Raw genomic sequence first — 25,615 nt, 5'->3', positions numbered from 1 at the left:
TAATTATAATATATTCTTTAAAATGAAAAAAAGAAATATTATATAAGAAGCTTTTAAAAGATAAATAATATTTATGTATTTATATAATTTAATATTTATTGCTATATTATTGATTAAAATAATTAAAAAAAAGAATAGTTTATCCGTATTCATTTTTTTATATAATTTAACCTCTTAGGCACAGTAGAATGTTGAATGGGGATGTTTCTCTGTACGTTAGGGTTCAGCGAAAAAACTACGATGTGTGACGAACAAGTTCTCTGCTCGAGTATATTTTAATAAAGTTTTTCACGATTAAATTGCAATTTTTTTCAAAGAAATAATACACATATACTTTAACTTAGATAATTTACTTTAATAATTAATAATAAAATTAAATATAATATATTTTAAAAGATGTTATTCGCGAAAGCCACTATAGTAGCATGTAGTCCCTAAAAGTTTAGTTTACTATTGGACTTGTCTCTCGCATGTATAAAAGATTTTTAATTGAATCAAATCAATTGAAATAAGTGTACTTGAGAACAACATTGTTTATTTTGAAAACGTTCCCTTTGAATCCGGTTACTCAAACCGCGATGAATTACTCGCGACATATAACACATGATTCTATAATGACAGGTCAGATCTGTTCACATGTTAAATGTGAAACACATAGTTAGAATAATATCAGTGGAATTTTCGTGTACTATCGAAACATCTTACATCCAATAATCTCGCATAATTTTCACATAAATTAACCGAATAATATTTGAGCTCATATACTACTTTATACAGGGTGACACGCCGCGGGAACCAGAAGATATCAGTACATGATCAAATCTGCATTAGTATAATCTCAATTGATTGTGTTATTTACTATGGATACAACGATGACGGTTCAAATATAACGGTCATCGTGTCACGGAAATACCCAACATATTTTTCCAGTATGTATAAATCTTATGAATAAACTTTATTTGTTTTCACCAAATTCGCTTTGTAATAATTGCTTTTGCAGATTACTATTACCTTGACCTCCGACCATACAGATTTCTTTTACTATAATACTATAGAAAACGATTGAGAAGTATTTTATTACGTTAAATATTAGTTAAAATGGAATATCATATATGTTACGACGTTTTACGTATTATTTTTAAATATTTAGAAGCAAATGATCTTCATAGAGCATCACGGGTTTGCAGGTATCCTAGGATTATATATTATTTATATAAATATGTATTTTATATTAATTAAAATAATCGATCCATTAGGATTATTTATTTAATATTTTACAAAATTTATAATACGATAAATGTGAGTAATTGTGTGAAAAGTTTTATTAATATTTAGATTTTTACAAATAATTTTAGATATTGGGCGAAAGTTGCTAGTGAAGAGAACTTTGCAAGAGGTCCTGTATGTGTTCTAGTAGAAAGAAAATATTCAGTATCTCATTACAAATGGGATTTTATAAAAAAAGATCTGATAAAAAATCTTCCAATAATACCAGGTTTCTATTTGATGATTACTGTTCAACGAATAATAAGACATTCTAGGTTTGGTAAGGTTTTTCTTATATTTGAAAGTATAATACATGTACAAATATATGTATAATATATTCTAATTATAAAGTAATATTATTAAATCTGTTTTCATTTGTTTTAGATTGTCATTGTAAATATCTGCCACAAAATTGTTACTCACTATTAATAGAAATATTTTATCCAACAACTAAAAGTAGTATTACTATGAACATGTCTTTACCTAATTCAAAAAGAATACAAATTAATACCTATACTTTTCTTTTGCAATCTAGACCGAAATCAGTATATTGTCCCGAACTAAGCTTTATATCAGGTTGTATTTTTAAACTTCCAGAAAATATGAAGAGCCAATTTAAACGTTATTTCGTTTTCAATAATGCTATGAAAAGTTGTATGATTTTATTCTGCGACATGAACAGTATCTGCTTATTAAAAAGTTTTATTACATCAGTACAAAAATGGTATTCATATATTAAATAGTGAATATAGTTATTAAATTCATTAATGCTCATTTGTATGCCTAATATTTGTATTTTCTTTTTATCCATAGGTTTCCAGACAGTAAACTTTCTATTTGGGTAGGTTTAACGAAAGGAATGTCTGTCTGTAGAACATTTAATTTTCAGCGTAAATGTAGAGCCATTGTGAGCTGTATATCTTTTTTTATAAGTAGTAAAAATTTGCAAGCTTGGAGAATAACTTGGCCTCTGTTTCCTCGGACTAAGGAAAATGTCATGAACAAATTAGAAAAATGGAAACAAGAAATAAAGTTAAAAAAACACTCATTTGCTATTTTTTACTTTTCTGGTATGAATCTTAAGTGTTCTGGTTGGTTAGAATATGATGTATTTTCTATAATTTTTCCGAAAGTTCCTTATGTTTATCTGTACGGTTATGCAGTAATAATGGGAGAAGGCTTTGAAGGTTTGTAAAACATTCATAGTTAAAATTATTTTACTTGTGTACATTTAAATAAGAATCAACCTAAACTAAAACTTAAACTTTGATTGTTTCTCCTTAATAAAATATTGCAATAGGTACTCAAAACATTACACTAATTACGTTTAAATCATCCATTTTTTTTTAAATCGTTTTAATTATTGATATGTGTCTATATTAGTCTGTACTTCATCTTATCATCTGCATGATTCTCGTCTAACAGTTCCCATTAAACTCTCAATTATTTTTGTAAAAAAACACATGTGTCACGCATCGAATGATTTTTGTTTTTCTTTCAAATACATCCTAATAATACAGCAATGCTAAAATAAACAATATCATGACAGCTCATATTTACGTCATGAATTATTGTATTCTTCTTCTAATATCATATCTTTAATCTTTCCTAATTCTAAATCTTCAACTTTTATCTAATCAGTAGTTTGTCGTTAATATATACATAATGAATTAAAGGATTTTCTAAAGAAACACTAACAAATATATACTGTAAAATAAGCTAACATAAATATTAAATGTAATAAAAAATATTATTGTTTTTTTAATTAGCCATTTCGAAAACTACGGCAGAATGGTTTAATTTATTGAAGAACGGTTCAAAAATAATGGGTGCTGATGAAATAGCAATATTACTACTCACGTATGACTAAGTAGTAAGTGAAACGTGTAATTTTTTCTAATATCTAATTAAATTGTTGGAAAATAAAGTATGTGTAAAAAGTATTTGTTTACATTTAGAAATAAATATTTATTAATATATATGAAAATATATGAAAAGAAAATCACTATATCCGTACATATTCTATATAGACCCTTACTAATATATTATTTATATTATATTATATTATATTATATTATATTATATTATATTATATTATATTATATTATATTATATTATATTATATTATATTATATTATATTATATTATTATTATTATTATTATTATTATTATTATTATTATTATTATTATTATTATTATTATTATTAGCGTTAGGAACTCAAGAGTTCATTGCCGCAAATACCAAGTCCCGCCATTGTTCTCGTCCCTGAGCGCGACCCCTCCATTCGCGGTCATCGTATCCTATTTCTTTCAGATCCCTTCTAATATTATTCTCCCATCTACGTCTTGGTCTACCCAGTTGTCTTTTTCTGTTCGGCATCTTGACTAATATTTTGTGCGGCGTTCGATCCTTCCTCATACGTGCCACGTGACCAGCCCATCTTAATTGGCGTGATTTTATGACGTTAACAATGTCCGGTTTGTTGTACAATCGAAGTACTTCTACGGTATCTAGTTTTCTCCATATGTCTGTACCATACATAAATAAAGTACTCAAATAATTCTTCTACAATATTTATGTTCATATGTTATTGGATTTGCACAACGCACTACGTTCAGAAGGACGAACTGGTTTTAATTTTATTTCGAAAGTAAATTTGCAGTTAAAATTGACAGTTGATAATATTTAAACAATTTAATGAAAGAAATATCTATTATTATTCCACAGTAAAATTAAAAACTCTTTTTTTGTTAGTAAGCATTTGTCTTAAGGATTTAAAAAAGTGATTTGCTATTATATTTAGAAAAATCAGAAATGTTGAAAATAAATGATAGATAATTTACAAAATATTTAACATAGTTTTAAATTAATGAAATTTTTACAGGTTTTCCAGATTAATTAGAATCTTTCTATTACAGTACAGCTGCACATAGTAATACAATTGTATGGGATGTTACGGTAGGTGGATTCTCGGTCTGTCGATTAAGTATGAGAAAAAACTTCTGTGGAACTGAATCCGAGTTTATATTTATTAACATAAGGATTCCAAGAATGAGAGCTTAATTGGACTTTTATAGAGTAGATGGTCAAAGTATAAATAGCATCTATCCAAGATTACAATGCTTTAGAAAATTTTATTATATTATTACTTAAATTTACTTATTTAAATAATTTAAATTAATACTTGTTAAATTTTCAGCATGTACAATAAATAACACCAGTTAAAATACAAGTTTCATAACATTTATATACAATTAAATACCTTATAAAGTTGATATGTTTGGTCAAATTTATAACATATATATGTATGAACTTAAGTATTTTATATTATTTCAACTTAAATACATAGATTTGCATCATGAAATAAGTGCCATATTATTATATGTTTAAACGACTTTTATTAATACACTTACTGCTTTCAGATTTAATACTGGATGTGTATTTTGCTTCGTTTACAAATCAATTTTTTGGTATCAGTAATATATATTTTGTTTTTGTTATTAATTTAAACCTTATTTTTAGCAATTTTCCAAGGGAAATATCAGGCAGTTATTGAGCAGGTATATTCTTCGTAGATTTCTTATAATAGGTAACAACCAGTAAATAATATAATGTATAATAATAAATATAAACCAAATATTCTGTAATTATTTGTTACTCATAGCTATTTAACCATAATGAGATACTAATAAAAAAATTAGCTACATAAACTTTCGAACATTATCGCATTTCTCTTTGCTGTAATGTAGTTTTACACTTTCGTTATTTAGAATACCAAAAAGTTCTAATGGTTTATGATCTTTGATTACATTTTAAAAGAATTGATTCATTGTTATGTTTAAAATGTAGACAACATAGCTAAAATCGAATGTATAGTTCGCTAACTAAACAAATTTTCGTCATGTCTCTATCATAATAAATAAAGTACACAAGTAACTCTTCTACAATATTTATGTTCATATGTTATTAGATTTGCAGGAGGCACTACATTCGAAAGGACGAACTAGTGCTTATTCTAATCCGAAGTTAAATTGCCAGTAAAATATACAGCTGATAATATTGAAACAGTTACATTTAAGAAATATCTTTTGTCATTCTTCACAGTCAAATTAAAAACCCCTTTTTTGTGAGTAAACATTTTTCAAATTAATAAAAACATGTGAGTTACTATTAAATTCAGAAATAGCAGAATTATGTTTCTTGAGATTGTAAACTTGTTAACATTAAGTTAACGGATAGTTTTGAATATTTTTATTTCTACTGTAACCTATTTATTTGACGGTGAAAGTAATATATGTCTTTTGTAATAAGCATTACAAAATATTTGAAAATTGAAGAACTGAAGAGAAATGGTTTTGGTTATAGGATTTGGATTTTTAAAGGCGTATTCTGTTGCACTCTACTAAAAAAAATTGTTATAATACAACTCTTCTAACAGTGTGTTAGCGAAAAAAGAATTGTTAAAAAAATAAAATAAAAATGGATGAAACAAGGATGCATGAGGCCTTGGGTTTTGTTTTACATTATTTGAGCGATAATGAACTTTCTATAGCTGCTACTGTTTGCAGGTATCATTAAATCTATGGTTTATTATATAACATATCTCTACGTAGAAAACATAAATAATGAATAATGTTTATTATGTAAATTAAATTTTTATGCAATTAATTTATTTACATAATAAGTAGTATCAAAAATATTTTATAAAATTATAGAGCTTGGAACCAGATGGTTGATGATGAAAGTCTTTCGAGAAATTTATATATTGATTATTTGAAAAAAAATTATAAATTGCATTGTATTTTTAATAATACTATACAAATAAACCAATTTAAATTGCTACCTGAATTTCAAATCTTTTTCACAAACGATAAAGAATCTCCATATCTTAATGGTATGTTTAATATTATATAATTGTTTTCTCTTTAAAAACATTAATATTAAATGTAATTTTTTTTTCTAGTACATCTATGCGAGAATATGAAATTTAATAGTTATACAGTTCTAATGAAAAGTAATAGTGATGAAGATCATATTGAAAAGGCTAATTTTAGTGCTAGTTTTCAATTTTCTTCGTATTCTTTTGCAGAAGTAATAATGTGCACTTATATTTATCCAAATTTTAGGAGTAATCAGTTACGTTCAACACGACATAGAATTTCTAGTTCTGACGAAGAACTAGAGCCCGACTTTAATGAATCGGGAATTATTATCTCAGAGATATATGATGAATTAAGCATAAATGTTTTGTTAATATTGTGCCAGGAAAGGGAATATTATAACTTATCATCAAAGTTTAAAGATTTAATTATTAGGTGATTTACAAAATATTTAACATAGTTTCTAATTAACAAAAAGATTACTCGTATTCAATAATAATTAAAATTTTTCTATTACAGTAAGAATTATTATAGAAATACGATAGTATGGGGTGGTACGGTAGATGAACTCTCGGTCTGCCGATTTAGTTTGAGGAAACACTTTTGTAAAAAAGAGTCTAAATTTACATTTATTTTCATGATGAATCCAAAAATGAGAGCTTACTTACAGCTTTTTATTCGATGTTCTATAGATTATACAAATAACATCTATCCAAAATTAGAACAATTTAGAGAAAAAGTAAATTTATCGGCTAAATCGATGGCTTTTATCCATGTATCTACTTTCTACGGTGAAGACAAAGTTGATAAAGTTTTCAAAGCATTTAAAGAAATTTTTCCACAAGTAACCTTATTTGGATTTTACGGTACTTTTTCACTTGGTGGATATAATCACGGAGGTAAGTAAATCGTCATTTGGAAATATGAATACTTTATGTATATTTATGTTACCGTTCTATTGTATATCTCAGTTAAATCGTGAAAACTTTAGGTCTTGTATACAATGATTCGGTGTTTAACCACTTCGTTGACATCGACGAGTTATCTCGCGACGACGAAACTGCTTGTACAAGGCCACAGATGAGTTATCTCGCAACAACGAAACTGCTTTTACAAGATCATAGACGTATTATGCCGCGCTGCGGTATCGTTCATGTATTGCCACGCACATACCTGGCTTTCTCCTTTATAAAATTAAGAACTTGAATTCGGAAAAGCGGTAATTGGGGTAAAGGTATATAATATAGCAATGCTTTGATTTAAGGATATTTGAAATTTATTATTTCTCTGTATGGTACAATTCAAAGCAGGGAATTGAACATAACGCGTCCTTACAATTCTTACAATAATAGCTAGTTTCCTTACGAATCGATGTTGTTTTGCACCATACACAACGCTTCGTAGAATAAAACTTTGTTTGGTGGTATTTTCCTTAAGAAATATCTGGAATGAAAGCGAAGCGGATGAAAATGAGTCCTGTTTCCTTTTTAGTGAAAATTATTTTCCGAGTTTTGATATAATACGTTCGTGATATTGTACAAACAGTTTCGTCGTCGCGAGTAACCTCGTCTGTGACCTTGTAGAAGCAGTTTCGTCGTCGTGAAATAACTCGTTCATTCCAAAGAAGCGGTTAAGGGACAATATATATACGTAGGTTGGAACTTAAATAGTGGCAACTATTTATTCACAACCGATACAAAAGAGTTACATGTTTGCACCTGTTACTGTCCTTCAAAGTAGTCACCAGCGTTGTGTAAAATCCGTTGCCAGCGATTTGGAAGGCGTAGTTTACCGTACATAAAATTTAAATATATACTTTTACCCGTAATTTAAATAAATTATAAGGGGATACACTAATTAAAAAAAAAAACGAATGTATGAATGTGAAATTTGAGCCGTCTTTAAAGTTTGATTTTTATTTTACAACAGTGATTCTAGTTATCCGGTCTTTACCTTTCCTGTCTTTTAAAAGTTGATTTTCTGTTAACCTTGCTGTTATATCGACATTTAAACTGCAGTGTTAAACAGATTGTACAAATGTATTTAATTTAAATAAAACATGTGTGCAGATCACACGTGTTAAAAGAAAAACCTTCAAAAAACTAAGTTTTGATAAAATTAAACGATTGCAGAGTATCATAATTCATCAAGAGTATGATAATTGTAGGATTTACTTAAAAAATATTGTTACTATATATATTTATATATAAGCAAAAGGCACCAACATGATTTTGGGATGGGGGTAGGTAAAAAGAACTACTGATTTCAGAATTTTATCAATTAAGATAGAATGCCGAATGCGATTGTCATAGATAGAAAATAATATTGATAAATACACTTGTAAATAGTTGGTTAAATAATTAATTTTTTCTATCACTTTTTTTGTACACGTTTCAATGTGGTACGTTAAAAGTCGAATAACCAGTACGACTAACAAAAAATCTGTTTTAATGGGACGCAAAGAAATTTACTTTTATATTCAAATAGATCAGTACAGTTAATTTAGTAGTGAACTAGATATTTCACGAATAAAAAAATTTTGCAAAGTAACGATAACAATATAATATAAAAATCTAATTTTTGAATTATTATTCTAGGTTATTTACCAAATGATCTATGTTCTCAATATGCTTGTCTGGCAAGCATCATGATACTCACCTTTGATTAAACAATTACGGAATTTTTTGTTTGTTGAAAATTTATTACATACGTTCTAATAATAATAAAATATATAAGGAAAAGAAGTATTAATACGTGTAAATTATATTTACTTATAAGTTATTATTCTGTAGGTATATTGTTCTAAGATATTTACGGATTTCTTAGAATTGGTAACTTGCAGTCTTTTATTATTGTCTTTTATAAAATAATAATAAAATAATAATATTGTCTTTTATAAAATGTATTGTATGTATTGTAAATAAGATAAGGTAATAAATATATACCAAATATTATGTAACTACTTGCTAGCCATAGCTTATTTAGAATAATAAAATACTAAAAAAAAAATTGGGTACATAAACTTTCGGACATTATTGCCTTATTATTTGCTATGATGTAGTTTTACAATTTTGTTATTTATAATAAAATAGCAAAAAGTTCAAATAAATTATAATATTTGATTGCTTTTTAAAAGAATGGATTAATTATAATGGTTAAAATGTAGAAAACATAGTAAAAATCCAATGTATAGTTCGCTTATTAGACAAATTTTTTTAATGTCTCTACCATTATTATTATTATTATTATTATTAATTGGCGTTAGGAACTCGAAAGTTCATTGTCGCAAATACTAAATCTTACCATTGTTCCTGTCCCATAGCGCGATCTTTCCATTCGCGATTTTCGTATCCTGTTTTTTTTAGGTCTCTTTTAATATTATCCTCCCCCATGCACGCCACGTGACCAGCCCATCTTAATCGGCGTGATTTTATGACGTTAATAATACCCGGTTTGTTGTACAATCGATGTATTTCTACGTTATGGAGTTTAATCCATTCGCCAGTTTCCTCATCGCGTTTTACACCGAAAATTTTTCGAAGAACTTTGTTTTCAAAAACCTTGAATTTCTTTTCGTTCCGTACCGTAAGCGACCACGTTTCGCTACCATAAAGGACTACCGGCAGGATGATTGTCCAGTATATCCCGATTTTTAATCGCCTAGACAGCAACCGCGAGCTTAGTAATTTGTTAACCGAATAAAAACATGAATTGCCTATATTGATTCTTTTCTTAAATTCTTCGTTAATTTCGTTCGATTGGCTTATGATCGATCCTAAATACTTAAAGTTGCTTACCCGTTCGAAAATTTTATCCTGGACGACCGAAGTTCCAGTATTAGGCATATTCTGAACTCTATCGGTTATCATATATTTGTTTTTTTCCGCGCTTATTTGCAGTCCGAGATCTTTAGTATTATCTATTAATATTTTCGCGTTTTTAATTAATGACTCTTCATTATCTCCCCTAGCAAAGCAATATCGTCCGCGTATGTCAACAATTGAGTTGTCCCGTTCAACTTTTTACCATCTTTATTTTCTTGCAGTTCTTTGACAACGAATTCTAGTATTAAATTGAACAAAAGAGGTGACAATGCGTCCCCCTGTTTTAACCCGCTATGGATACTAAAATCTTCCGAAATTTGGTTACCTATCCTCACTTTACCCCTAGTTTCCTTTAGGCAAAGTTGATCCAGGTTGAACAATTTTCTTGTTATCCCCTGTCGTATTAAGATTTCGAGCATTTTTTCTCGTTTAACTGAATCGTACGTTTTTTGGAAATTGAAAAATGTTCTACAATAAAAGAAGAAATTACAAATTTCAGTGAACCCTACATTTGTTTGGCAGATCATCCAGACGTTCTAGTAAATAATTTTGGAAATCTATATAAAGTTGGTGTACCGGCTAATTAAATTCCTATTTATTTATATTATATACAGTGTTTATTTTGTCATGTTACACATTTGAACGATGAAATATTAAATATTAAAATTAAAAGATTCTTCTGCTTACTTTAAAATCAAATTATATCAAATTTTTATGACAAAAAGTGAAGAAATGCTCGATATATGGGTCTAAATACTTCAAAATAACAAGACATTAATTATTAAATTTCTTTCAAGTACAAGTATTTATGGCGGACTATTTGAGTCTGTTATGTTGGTTTAGTTTGCTTTATTTCGAACCAATTAACTGACAGTATTTAATTTTGTGTTACTAAGCATTGAAGGACATATCGCGATTCCTAGGTGGAACTACTCTATGATCTAGTATAATCTCAGTTTATTGTGTATTTATTATTGATACAAGAATGACGGTTTAAATATAACAGCCATCGTTTCACGAAAATACCCACCTTATTTCTCGCGTATGTATAAATCTTATGAATAAACTGTATATGTCTCTTATATTTTTATATATTCTTCTATAATGATTAAATTCGCTTTCTAATAACTACTTTTACAGATTGCTATTACCTTGACCTCCGGCCATACAGATTTCTCTTGCTATAAGACTGTAGAAAACGATTGAGAAGTTGAAGTATTCTATTTCGTTAAATATTAGTTAAAAATGAATCATTTATGTTACGACGTTTTACGTAGTATTTTTAAATATTTATCACCAACTACTCTTCATGTAGCATCATTGGTTTGCAGGTATCTTAAGACCGTATATTACTGATATAAATATGTATTATATTTTTTAAAATATTCAATCAATTAAGATCGTTTATTAAGTATTTAAAAAAATTTATAATACGACAAATGAATAATCGTGTGGAAAGTTTCATTAATATTGAGATTTTTAAAAATAATTTTAGATATTGGGAAGAAGTTGCTAATGAGACACTTTATGAAAGAGGTCTTTCAACTTTTCAATTAGGAAATAATGTTTTTTTTGATGCTGTAACACAATTTGTGGATGCATGTGTTTCAACTGCGTTGAAATTTCAAATGTTTTTCGTTTTTAATGAAATGGTACAAGATTATATACCAGGTTAGCATTATGTTATATGTTTTATTATGCGTTAAATTATATATGTTAACGTGAAAGACCGAATATTTGAATTTATTATTATACATTACAATATATTGCTATATCAAACGGACAATATAAATCATAACATATATATATTCTCCCATTTCAGTTTTTCACGCATATATATACATGTATATATTTATATAATCAAAAAATATTTCTATTGAAACTACTTTAATTTTTTTCTAGTTTGTTATTGTAATTATATGGTACCCAAGTACTACGTATTAACAATACAATTATTTGTACCGCTAGAATACAGAGCTTGTATTCTAAATATGTCTATACCTGATTTTTTTAGAGTAGAAGTTAAAACATTTTCTTTCCTAAACCAACCTACATTAAAGACAGTTTATTGCCCAGAACTAAATTCTAATTTAGGTCGTAATTTTGAATTCTTTTCATTGATGAGAGTTGATTTTGCACATTATTTAGATAATAATAATTCTATAAATAGTAGCATGATTTTATTCTGTGATGTGGACAATATAAACTTATTAAAAATTCTTACTAAAACACTAGAATATTGGTAAATTATAATATATTAAATACAGTTATTAAATGAACTACTGTTTATTTGTATTTCTAACTATTTAATCTTTTTTCCTTAGGTTTCCAGAAAGTAAAGTTTCTATTTGGGGTGGTATAACAAGGAATATCTCATTCTGTAAGAGAACTTGTGCCTTTCATTTCTGTATGGAATCTGCGGCCTGTGTTTTTATCTTTATTAAAAATAACAATTTGAAAACTTGGAGTGTGACTTGGCCCTCATTGCATGAAAGTGAAGAGATTATTCAAGCGAGATTTGAACAATTGAAACTAAAGATACAGTTCGAAACATACTCATTAGGTTTTATTTATATTGCTGGTATTCGTCGTCCTGATTATTTTTATATAGAATGTGATATGTTTGAAAAAATTTTTCCAAAAGTGCCCTATACTTTTCTCTACGGTCCTACAACATTAGTAGGAAATGACATTAAAGGTGTGTAACATATTCATAGATAGATAAAACTATTCTTTCTATGTACGTCTAATTAGATGTCCATTTGTTCTGAAACTACATTTTTGATTGTCGATTTTGTTTTGCTCATATAAAACAATCATATTTACATAATATATTTATATTTTATGAAATTATCTTTTACACAGATACTAAACACTATACTTATATATTTAGGCTTTTCTATTTAATCTCAAATCGTCTTGATTATTGTTATGTATATACATATTCGTCTTAATTTTATTTAATCGTTTAAATAATTCGTCTAACTGTTCCTATTTTACTTTCCTGTATATTTCTAGTAATAACTCCATCTAACAAACCAATTAATAATATCAATACTATCTATTTGTAATTTTCACATTTGTATATCTTGAATCTACATTTTGATTACATAATATGACATTTTTTATCCATCTCAAATCGAAATCTTAAACTTTCATTCCATCTATGTTTATTCAAAAATCTACTTTTTCCATTTATATACTCAGCTTGTATGTATCTAGTGATATTAATAAAAAATATGTACTTTTATTTAGATTTCAACCGAAAAAATTCCAATTTAGGCTATTTATGGGAGAACGGTCCGAATGTAGTGGGTAATACAGAAACATCAATAATGATAATCACTTATAATTAGGTATTAATTGAAATGTTTAATTTTCGTCGAATATTTACAAAAATTTGATTTTAAGTAATATTATAAGGAAAATATATTTGTTTATATAGAGAAGTAAATATTTATTAATATATATTAAGAAATGCATGAAAAGAAAATTATATTTATAATATATTGAATGCATTATACTGTCATTCAACTACTTAATTATATTGGAAAATAAATCATTAACAATACATTATATTTTTGCTGTTTGTTCATTTTTATATTGACAAAAAAAGATATATTTATTCTATATCTTATAGTTCTAAGTGAATTTTTAAAATATTTTAGTCTATCATCTTTCTTTTTTTAATTAATTTTGTTATCTTTATCCATGAAAAATCTTAACAAAACGTTCAATATTATCATTATATATTCTCATTTTACAAATAAATACATCCTAAATTTAAACCTTCTTTGTCTAATATTAAATTTTTACTCTATTTTAAATTTAAATCTTGAACCAATGTCTAATTAATAGCTCGTCTTAAATATATACTTTTAACATTTATATACTTATTTATTAGGATACATATATGAAGATTTGTACTGCACATTATTACGGTGTACCTGATAGTCATATAATATCTGTTATGATATTCTGATATGATTAAGAATGATATGTGCATGTTTTACAGTCTTGAACTGCTTCTCACTTCCGTATACTGTGCACTCTTTCGTGCACGCTTTTTCTCACTCTACTTAGTATAAGAATACAATCTTCAAAAAAGACACACTTTAATTATTAATAATTTTAGATATATTCTAATCTTTCTTTATACAGCAAATCAGCGTGCTGCTCGTCTCTTGTTCCGATTATCTGCTCTGTTCTCTTTTGCTTCTTACTTATACAAACTAGTTATAACAACTGAATTATACTAACTAGATGTAACGACTGAATTGTAATAACTAGCTGTGACTCTTTATTGTAAAGAATTTTCTATCTACTGATTATGTGCTGTCTGTCTATCTATCAAAACTAAGTATGAATCCACTGAACTGAATATGACTCAACTGAATCAACTAACTGAACCGAATGTAAATCAACTTACTAAATCGAGTGTACTGAATATGTTTGAATCAACTTAACTGAATGTGAATCAACTAACTTGTAGTGATTTTCACCCGTTACTTATAAGACCTTTCCCACCAAAGAGTACCGGTATAACCTTGAAAAAGAGATAATCGTAGAAAACTACCATCTTTGAAAATTCTTGAAAGTAATGATGAAATTTTTCGAAAATGATGACTACAAAAATACTGAGAAAACCGTTGAAAGTTTTTGCAACGAGATTCTTGACTGTTGTCAAGCAAGTAAATATAATTTAACCTTGTCATGGAAATCAAATTATTTGGTATTTTTATAGTTCATCCGCAATAAACTAGTCATCATAGTCAAAAAGTATTCGGTGCGATAAATTCCTCAGCTTTTTCCGAATTTTAACGGAACAATATGAAATGTTGAACTTTTTAAGAATTTATAACCGGCATTTTATTAATACAAAATATGACTTCAAAACTGATCGTTTTTTATTATCTTTAATGTAAGGGTTTATCGGATAGTATGCACCCATAATGTTTATGAGTATACGTGTATGTGTATGAGCGATAAGAGGACAAGGGATCGTTTCGAGTTAGACGATAGTGACAACATCAGGCCCGTTTAAGTATAATAAAAAACAAACGTCCCGGGATAGTTTTTCCTTTATCGAACGAGCTTGTTCAACCTCGTACGTGAATATGCTTCGAACTTTCTCAAAATATGCGTGAAAATGGGCAGAATGATAACGTAACAAAATAAAAGACTAATGAGGAAAAAAGACTTGAATGCTTAGAAAAAAATAAAGAAAAGCAGTTCTTGCCGGGATGTAGTGAAGTAAAGATGGTTATTGAATAAATTTGAGGTCTTGTTTAAAACATTACTTGCTTAGTTAGTAATGTATTGTGTGTTTTATTACAATTATTATTATTACAATTTTTATTATTGTTTATTCTATTAAAAAATATTTTTAAAAGAAAATAAGTCTCAAGTAATATACAGAGTGTCTTGTAATATGTAGGATCTAGTATAGAGTGAGTAAGGTACATCAAAACAGTAAAAAGAAGTTTATATAAACATGTATCTTATTTGATCTTATTTAAAAATTTAACAAAAAAGTTCTTGTAGAGAAACAATACCAACAATTACGTAAATCTTTTCTCCAAAAGGAAAAAATAATCCCTAAAATAATGCAACACTACACAGATTTAGTCCAGATTCTTTACATGGAATATAATAATATTCATAATAACATGATAATATTCATAACAAGGACAAAAATAATATATATGGAACAATAATAATAACCCTAAAATATTTGTGTTACAAATAAAATTGTTGCTAAGTGCATGAAAAAACGTATTTAAATTAGACGAAGAAAAGTATCATACGAATTTCACGGTGTGAGAATCCCATACTAAGACAAATTTGTCATTTAGTTGACAACACACATTCACCATGTTTTTCAGAATTGTTATCTTAATCAAGGGTTGTGAGACTCTTGTTGGTAATTTAATAATAAATATTTACGCTTCATGAAACCGATTTGATTGGTTTAACAAAACATATAACCTTAAGAATTAATAATCTAAATTTGCCTTTATATTGTGTTCCTCGTTCTAGACATCAATTTGTTGATTTGATTTCTAAATATCGTTTATACGGTTTGTGTTCAACCGTACATCTTGTGTTCGTGTAATTATAATTTTCGAAAATTACATATAATATAACTGTTTTTAATAATTAACATCTAGTTTTAAAAGTATATTAATCATAAAAATATCTTTTTGTTAGTAAAATAAGTTAAAATTTTATCAAAGGAAAACATTTAATACAAAATAAGAAAGAAAAAAGAACGATAATTTGAAAGGTATAGCTCTTTTGTATTACATTATGATGTACGTTATAACGAAAAATTGATTGCAATACGAGTGTTTGAACAGTGAGTTCTTGTGATTAATTTTCTTTTTGTTTTTTCTTTTAGACACCAATTTTCGTTATGTAATTGCAATTTCAAAAACGTATTTTTATAAAAAAGTATCGAACACATTTTTATTTATATAGATCTCTATTGACATATGTGACATAAATTACTTAATTAAAAATATTTTAATCCTTAACTTTTTTAATTTTACCGGAAAAAATGGAAAATTGCTTAAATTTTTACACCTTAGGTATGATTTTTAAATATTTAAATGGATTGGATCTTTATAATGCATCTAAGGTCTGCAGGTACAGTTATAACAAATATTTATAATATTTACCCAACTTTTTTTTAAACGATTGTAAAATAACACAGTTCGAGAAAACACTATCTTTCTTTTTTATAATGGTTTTATTTTTCGAAAAATATCTCGAAGTTATTTTCCTCTTTAAAATGCATTTGATGAGAACTTTTTATCCAAGGTAAATGCCTCGGATAAATAATACAATATTTTAATTAAAATTATTATCAAGTAATAATGAGTAAATAATAAATGTAATTTCTAGTATTTTTAATATATATATATATTTTTTTTTGTACTTCAAATATGCGTTATTAATTTCGTTTTTGTTAATAATTAAAATATCTATTAATTTAATTTCACTTTTAAAAATATATCTTGTATCTAGATACGCATGTAAATATATAGAGTGAGTCCCAAGAGTATTTGTACTTGGCTCTACTTTAAATTTTAAATAATTATTATTTGCTTATAATACAAAATTTTCAATTTTTTATACACAGAAACTAATTTAAGATTACTAAGATTTTAAATTGATTATAGTTTGCTTGCAAAAGAACATTTTATTTTCAGATTAATATAATTTTATAGAAATAATAACATAATTAGAGTCTCACAAAATATTATTCGTATATATACAAGGTATAACATAATAAAAATAGAGTTATTATTTTTATAAGTAGTATTTATCTCTTCATTGCATTTAGAATACCTTTCAAAAAATTGAATATACTCTGATAAGACCAATTTTTTAAACATTTATGTAAAATGAAACTTTTCTTACAATAAAATACTTTGTCATAATATAAAACTTATATCTATTTAAAATAAGTTTCTGTAAATAAAAATTTTGAATCATTGGAGCACAAATAAATATTAATTACACAAAAATTAACAGTTAAAGTTTCTTCATTACTTTTCATAGACGAGCTTTCTAGATGTTTACATTAAAAATCGTATACATAATTTTGGTATCATAATTTTGATCCTTATTATAGATCTTGGTATGAAAGTGCTCAATACATACTAAATGAAAGAAATCCTACATGCTCTATTAGAAAAACCGATTCGGAACACCTCCAGAAGTGGGAAAATGTAAAAAAAGAAATCATTGACAGTTGCGAAGGTATACCTTCTATACATATGTTTTTTACTGCTGCTGGATACATGTCAAAACTTCCTAAAGGTTAGTTTGATTATAATATGTATACAGATTTATAGAATACTGTTATATGAGATATTTTGATCTTTTGAAGGTTGTATATGCCAATATCTACCATTAAATTGTTATTCAATATCAATGCAGAAAGGTCACATTGATAGGAATGACAATACCGTTACAAGCATGATTTTTCCTAAAGTACCTGGAATAAAAACCGCTACAGTTACTCTTAATTGGCATTTTATGTATAAAGGAATATACTGCGAAGAATTAAAAGGTTTGATTAACAAATCTTGCACTGCTGAAAAATTGAGAAAAATATTTGAATCATTTGTTAACAACGATTGTTATACGGAATGCTGTTTAATTTTATTTTACGGTTACATTAAAATTGGGATAATAAATTATTTGACGAAAATTTTAAAAGACTGGTAATATATTAAATACTTCATATTGTTCACTCATATATGATTGATTCGTATTTGAAAATATTTCTAAATTGTCTTTCTTCGTAGGTTTCCAGACGAAAAAGTTTCTATTTGGGGAGGCTTTGTCCACAAATTATCTGTTTGTAATTTTGTACAGACTTCACGTTCATGTCAAAATTTTGTTGATTGTGCTTGTATTTTAATGACTGGTACCGATATGGATTGCTGGACTGTAGGATTAAAGTTGCATAATGATCATCAATCATTCGAAGATTTCAAAAATGCAGTAAAGTTGAAAAAACACTCAGTAGGTTTTATGGCTACTCCTTGTGAATCTTCTAATGATCATGAGTATGAACAAGCATTTAGACAATCATTTCCGAATATTCCATTATTTATAATTGATGATTCTGAACCATTGGCAGCAGAATATTTTAAAGGTTGGTAAAGTACTTGTTTTCATTTAAAAAACAAAATATATTTTTATGTACATATAATAAAAATCAATTACTATTTTGTTATTATTTCAGACATATATCCTATAACAAAAAAATTACCAATATCTGACACAAGTGAAATAACTTTTATGTTGCTTACATATAATTAGATAGTGAGTGGTCAATTAAACTCATTTCGCAATGTAAAATAAGAATTTCCATAATAAAATATACAAAATAAAAACATTATTTAAAAATATAAATATAATAAGAGTATATATTCAAAATTTTCCAGTTTTTTTTTTGCAAAATCCTACTAGCATATATTACAAATTAAAAATAAGACATAATAGTGTATAAATGTGAATTCTGAAATGTTTGATTAAAAAGTTATTAGAGAAATATGAAACGATAACAAATAAGGAACTATTTATAAGGCATAGAGATGACTATTTGTATAAATATTTTTTCTTCGTTTATTAATAGAAGAAAATACAATTAATTATCAGCGAGATTTATAGGTAATTTATACTAATGTAATACATTAACATGAATTATAAATATAAGAGACGTTACAATTATAAGAGTAAACATACATAATTCTATTAGCATAACAAAATTATTAATTAGCCAGATCTTGTTTTTAGATCAGAAAGGTAGAATCTTTTTAGTCTACGTACTAAATCAATATTTTTCAGCAAATTTTTCATTAGTGGATTTAGATGTTTGGGTAAACGAAAGTTGTAACTTCTTTTATTGTAGGAATTCTTTGATCTTAATGAATTCTTTCATTCATTACATATCAGGGGCATTGCAAATGTTTCGCAATGTTTTTGATTAAAATCTTTGTAAAATGTTTATGTTTGAATCATCAACGGTTCTCCATAGTTTCCATAAGTCCATGTAGGTTTTAAAATTACTTTATAGATAGCAAGCTTTCTCTCTAAATTTAATTTAGATGCTCTGCCAATGAGCCAATAAATCTTGCGTATTTTTCCCTTCAAGTAATTTGTTTTTTGATTGAATACGTTTTTTCTACTTCAGTCTTTTATCTAGTATCATACCGAAGTATTTGACCGAATCCTTGGTTGGTACTAATGCCTCATTTATGGACACAGAGGTACATGTGTGCTTATGCAACGTGAAGGTTTTTATGCATTCATTTAATTTCATTAATATTTATATACCATTTATGGTACCAACTTTCTATTATTTGCATATAACGTTAGAGAATATTAATTGCGTTTTGAGGGTCCTAGTCCGATGCTAACAGGACCATATCGTCCGAAAATGTTTCTGTAGTTACTTATTCCGAAATAAGTAAGTTTGCTGTGTAAATTGCACACATTAAAGGTCTGAGAACATTGTCTCATTTGTATAAATATAAATTAAATATATTTAATTATTTGTTTTAAAAGTACCTATGTACTTGTACTATGTAATTTCTTGGTATAAAGTTTTAAAGATATAAAAACAAGTTACTATATAAAATATTAAAAGAAATATAGATACATGTTAAAGACATTTGTTTTGATTATTATTTTAGAAGTGTATAAAACAATGTAGGATCGTTTTGAAACGGGGCAAGAAGCAGTCTACGTGAAATACTCATATATAATTGAATAATGAATGATATGTAAAACTTTGGTCGAATTGCATATCAATTTTAATAATAAAATATGTAAAAGAAAAAAATATTTAAGTTTATGGTGTAATATCTATTATCTAATAATAGATACTGTACTAATAGTTTAAGACAATAATTAATACTTTGGTACCTTACCCGCAGATCGTTGTTCCGATTCAAAAATTTACACTCTAGTAAAAATGTACATAGAATGTAAGATGACCTAGGTTCCTTAGAAAACCGTGTTAATCGAAATCATACAAATAAGGATCTATTCATAAAATGATAAAAATATAAAGGTATATATATGTAACTCATTTTACATATAGAAACAAGAAGTATAAATTGCAATATTTCATCAAAAATTTAATTACTGTTATATATTACTTTCGTACACTATTAATTTTTTACTCCTAGTTGGTATGATGTTACTTTCATCACTCGATAGTACTTGATGCGATTTAAGTTCAATGTTAAATGAATTAGAAACAACTTTAGATCAACAAGACTTGGTAATGAAATACGTAATTAACAATTGTGTTTGATTTTTAATCAAATCTTTGTAGACCTCTTCGTATTGAGTTAAACTTTTATTAATATCTCGTTGAAATAGGAGAGTTCGTTCAACATTCGGGTCATTTTGTAGAAAATAATTATTTAATTTTCGTCCTAATTCAAGTCCTTTACGGATGATTTTCGCTGTCAATGCAACTAGTTCAGACTCTTTGATCTGGGCCGAAGGCAAATTTAAAAACCGTGTAAAAAAGAAATCTTGTAAATAAAATACCGTGTAAATCGGAGAATAGGTGTCCTTCGTTTTTGAAGACAAATTTTCAAATAGATGCATGTATTCCGAAACATTTCGTTCTAAATGTGATAATCTTCTACTACGATAAGTAACAATGGGACCAACATGTTTATACGCTGGTATCGAGTAAATTTTAATTTATAAAAGTGCGCACATGATATAGCAGATATCTGACAGAGATTTTCTCGAGAACGTGGCATTCAACATGACATTCGTATATTTCTTTTTCTTCGGTGGCGTAATGTGTAAAATAAAGTACAGTATAAATAGTGAGATAAGTGCATATTCAAATACATCATATATAATATAAATGACGAATGTGTGTGTTTCACAAACCATGATCGAATTACGTTATTATTTTGTTAATAAGCATAATCGAAATTTCACGACTTAGAAAATATTTCACGTAGATTCTTTAAGTTACTCGAGAATTTCAACAAAGAATTACGTCGTTCATTCTGTGATACATAGTTTCCTTCAGAACTAATTAAAAAAATAAGTACCTTTGAAGAAAAAGAGAGGAACTTTTAGGTGAAGAATGAAGAAACGTGTGTAGAGAAAGAGAGAAAAGACATTTGTTATACATCCAAAAGATACGAGTGCTTGTTGTTGCGACCCGAAAGAGGCTCTATGCCGGGATCCACTTGGATATAGGCGTGGAAAAGCAAGATGTCTTAGGAAAAGTGAAGTAACTCAAGAGAGAGAGAAGGTCTAAAGGGGTTTCTTATTACTAAGACCGATATATCCAACCCCTCGGACTTGCAGACCGTTGACGACGATGCCTCTCTTCTGTTAACTGACTTTCTCTGTTGAACCCTCGGTGCTCTCGTTTCTTCTCCTTCATCCGGTAAGTGTATCGTGGGAAAACGGAGGAACAGGGTTGGAAGGAGGAAGAGAAGGTGGAGGTAAAGGATGAAGAGCAGGTGGAGGAGGAGTGGTTGGCTGGCTGGCTGGCTGGCTAGCTGACTGGGTGGGTGGATGGGTGGTTGGTTGGTTGGTTTGTACTCTCTGGAAGGAAAGCAAGAAGGTACACGGACTGAAGAACATTATTTAAGGATTTCCACTCTCAAAGACCTAGTTATAACGCGATTGAAAATTATTATCGAGTAAACACGATATAGTTAGCTGCTCTTCGACACTACTGAAGTACTTCACGCTTTTACGATGATGTCACGATTTATATAACGTTCCTTTCGTATTGTATATACCTACTCGAATAAATCTCTTATGATCTATTGAAAATATTTATTATAACTACGTTTAATTTTTTTATTATAACGATGTTCATTTAAAAAAAAATTATTGCATTGTAAAAAAGCTTGCAAAAATTAAAAAAAAATTAAATTTATTTGTATTATTTAAGCATTTATTTGTATGTAGTCAACACGTAAAAAGAATTTTTTGTAAACTCAAATGTTATTTAATTTTAATTTTTTTTTTTTTTTTTTTAAAGATATATAATATTTTTTAAAGGCATAAATCCTTCAGAAGAGCAACGGGCATCTTTCGTAGACGAAGCAGAATTATTTAAATAATGCAATGATTGGAGTAATATGTGTGAGAAATGTTGTTATGACGTTATAACTTGGAAACAAATAAAAATCGGATAACATTAGAGCTTTTTTTAAAATTATATTTATAAGTAGAACATATTCTTCAAGTTTGAGACATTCTTTCCGATTCCCCTTTGTATATTTGTTTGTATAAAAGTGACAAAACAGATGCCAGATAAATTAACTAAATAAAGTTTTCTTTTTTTAATTTTGGTAATAAATTATTAAACGATAAAAAGCTTAAAAAATAATAAGAGATAAATAATACGAAACAATATCGATTTAATTTATTTTTTTTTTTCAAACGATATAATTACGTAATTATTATTTATTTTTTTTTATTACAAATACGTATTTTTTCTGTACGGTATCAAATATTTTTCGATAACAGAGTTAAATTCATTTGGTTACGAAATAATAGATATCGTTAAAATTCATTTAAAATTAATACGATACGCATTCAGGAAATTAAGAACACGGAAGGTAACTACCTCTTTTTTTTTTCTTTTCTTTTCCTTCTTATTCCACTTTTCGTTCCGTCGAATAAAAAGAAAACTTCGAAAGAATCTCTAGGTAATCGTGAAATACTTGCGGAAATATTCTAATGAAACTTAATCGATCGCTTAATTTAACCCGTTGGGAAATAATTCCGTATGTTGAATTTTTATTTTCCTTCGTTTTTTATTCTTTTATTCATGAACTTTCAATCTCGATATCGACAAATCTGTTTTACTAGGTTCTCCACAAAGTTCACTATAAAACAGCAATTTAACAACGTTTTAGACGTGAATTGTACGCGACACGAATTCGCAATGGTGGTGAACTTGGAGAAATCGGTTAAAGAAAAGAAAAAAGTGCTCATTTTTTTCTAGAAATTTCCGTTGTTGTTAAACGTTAAAATGAGTCAGCAGAGAATTTCATGGGAAAAAGGGGAAATGCAAAAAAATTTACTTTGAAAAAGTAAATCACGTAAAATAAACTCAAAGAGAAAAAACACGCAATGCGAGAGAAATAATTTATGTCGACTAAGCAAATTAAAAACTTACAAGTCTATATTAAATTAAAAAAAAAAAAAAAGAAAAACAAAAAAAAATAATTAAAGAAAATAGTAATAATAAAAATAATTGTGGATAAAAAAAAATTTTAAATATCGACTTAAATAATAATTAAGATCTTTAATGACATTATTAGCTTTGAAGAAGAACTTCGACGTTATTTTCAAAAGGTAATCAAAATATCGGAAATCTAATCGTAAAAAAGACATTTTAAGAGAAAATAGGGTAGCGTCGTTAAAACTTAAGAGCCTGACGCTCGTGAATTTTGTTACAAGAAGTTTACTTTCTAAGCATCCTTCAAATAAGTGTGCCGTTATTAGATCATCCTACTAGAGAAGAATCGTGAGTCGAACTTTTCCATTGTTTTCTTCTTTTTTATAAAAAAAAAAACTTAAACGAAACTATACTAATCAAATAGATGAAGAATAAGAAAATCATAATATTTGAAAACATTAGAATTAGATCGTATCAAAATATTATCTATTGAATATTTTCTTATCTAACATTCAAAAGTAGATATTCATTTCGAATCGAAAAATATGATCTTACATTTCTTTCAATTTCTTTCAAATACGAATTTAATGGTACATCGTAACCGAGATCCTTTCAATTGGAAAGTAAGTAAGTAATAAACCAAGAGAGACGTTACTTGGTTGATCGTAGATCTGCAACATTCAAGATTTCTCATATGAGAAATGTTTCTTTCTCTCCTCATCATTAATCCTTATTCACTAATTTTCTCGTTGCTTCTTACTAAATCATCCATTCCCAACTCCTCCATTTCTACAACCAAGCCTATTTCCCATAAAATCAAGTAATGAAAGGAAATCTTTCGCGGTTAGTTTATTGCAATATATTTCTTCTTCCTTTTCATTTATATGTTTCAAATGGAAAAGTTAGTAAGCGTTTTTTGATTTTCTATCAACGTTCACTTTAGAATTTACACGCAAGTATAATAAATGTACGATCCAAAAGGATCATACGGTAATTAGCAGTATTCAAAATTCGCGCGCATCCACCTCCATCGATTAAAGGTCTCGATCGATACTCATGGTGAGCATCGATCAACTACTAGTAACTACCGAAGCGCCCCTCTAGTCACCCCCACCTCTCGCCTCCCCACTTCTTACATCCAGTCCGTACACCCTGCGGGGCCAGTACAAAAGGACATTCTTCCAGTCCATTATAGAAAGTCTGTGAATACATATCGAAATCAAAGGAGTTAAGTTAAGTTAGTTAAGGAACGTAAGCGAAGCGAACGAGAGGTGAGATCTTTCCATTATATACATTTTATATCGACGGTATTTTCCCGCGTGGTAATACCACGTGGTGGACTCTCATTTTTATAATTAAACAACATCCAGGGTTTTTATGCCGCAAGGCTTTTCCCTGACGAGCCAATAAAAAAGGCATTGTTTCTTTGTTTGGCTCAACCACGTGTTTTATTTTACACCTTAATCTAATCCTTTATTCTCCACTTCATAGCATATAAGTAATGATCAGAGGAATTTTCATTGAAGAATCTTTTGGTCAGAACAATAAATATATGGTTATAAATGTATAACAAAAGTTTACTTTCCGTTTGTTTCATTTTTCTTCATTTACGTTTAATATTATTTCTCTAATATCATTCTGTAATATCGAAAAAAATAATAATGTTGAAATTTAAGTGCTTTGACTTTTGTTTTTTTGTAGGATTTTCTTTCTATGAGAATCGACATCATTCACATTAAAAATACTAAAAATTGTTTCTTCAAAACGTGATGAACCTCCGCTTAAAATGAGATTATAAATCCAGAAAAGTGCATGTTTTCCTTTTTTGGGTTTCTACTAAGTCCACAATAATCGAAAAGAATACTTGAACAAAACCCAACAAAGATTTACTATTTATAAGTTTTATTTTTAATATTATTTTCTTTAATATGCATAACTC

The 25,615-nt window shown here is 27.5% G+C and overlaps 5 protein-coding genes across 6 annotated transcripts in view; 4 read left to right on the top strand and 1 right to left on the bottom strand.

Annotated features, from left to right (window-relative positions):
• The window catches only part of LOC107064422 (dipeptidase 1), a 363,750-nt gene that overhangs the window by 115,138 nt on the left and 222,997 nt on the right, over positions 1-25,615 (bottom strand). The gene's annotated exons all lie outside the window — the stretch shown is intronic.
• LOC149031989 (uncharacterized) lies at positions 123-3,208 on the top strand. The gene is made up of 6 exons (XM_089174157.1): positions 123-929; positions 1,001-1,187; positions 1,356-1,546; positions 1,651-1,990; positions 2,080-2,453; positions 3,036-3,208. The coding sequence occupies exons 2-6, from the start codon at positions 1,099-1,101 to the stop codon at positions 3,134-3,136; spliced, it is 1,095 nt and encodes a 364-aa protein (XP_089030283.1). The 5' UTR covers positions 123-929; positions 1,001-1,098; the 3' UTR covers positions 3,137-3,208.
• LOC149031988 (uncharacterized) lies at positions 6,236-9,593 on the top strand. Its single transcript, XM_089174159.1, has 2 exons — positions 6,236-7,046; positions 8,745-9,593. The coding sequence occupies exons 1-2, from the start codon at positions 6,785-6,787 to the stop codon at positions 8,813-8,815; spliced, it is 333 nt and encodes a 110-aa protein (XP_089030285.1). The 5' UTR covers positions 6,236-6,784; the 3' UTR covers positions 8,816-9,593.
• LOC149031987 (uncharacterized) lies at positions 9,590-13,327 on the top strand. The gene is made up of 5 exons (XM_089174184.1): positions 9,590-11,302; positions 11,467-11,642; positions 11,874-12,213; positions 12,296-12,669; positions 13,227-13,327. Exons 1-5 carry the CDS (start codon positions 11,217-11,219, stop codon positions 13,325-13,327), a joined length of 1,077 nt encoding a protein of 358 aa, XP_089030310.1. The 5' UTR covers positions 9,590-11,216.
• LOC149031986 (uncharacterized) lies at positions 16,439-18,869 on the top strand. The gene is made up of 5 exons (XM_089174174.1): positions 16,439-16,619; positions 17,611-17,798; positions 17,869-18,205; positions 18,290-18,642; positions 18,733-18,869. Exons 1-5 carry the CDS (start codon positions 16,531-16,533, stop codon positions 18,807-18,809), a joined length of 1,044 nt encoding a protein of 347 aa, XP_089030300.1. The 5' UTR covers positions 16,439-16,530; the 3' UTR covers positions 18,810-18,869.

This window comes from Polistes dominula, unplaced genomic scaffold, assembly GCF_049000335.1.
Source record: "Polistes dominula isolate Pdom_NZ unplaced genomic scaffold, Pdom_raw_medaka contig_482, whole genome shotgun sequence".
Lineage (NCBI taxonomy): Eukaryota > Metazoa > Arthropoda > Insecta > Hymenoptera > Vespidae > Polistes > Polistes dominula.
Note: the sequence above shows the minus strand (reverse complement) of the source record. Positions and strands in the feature narration are given on the sequence as shown.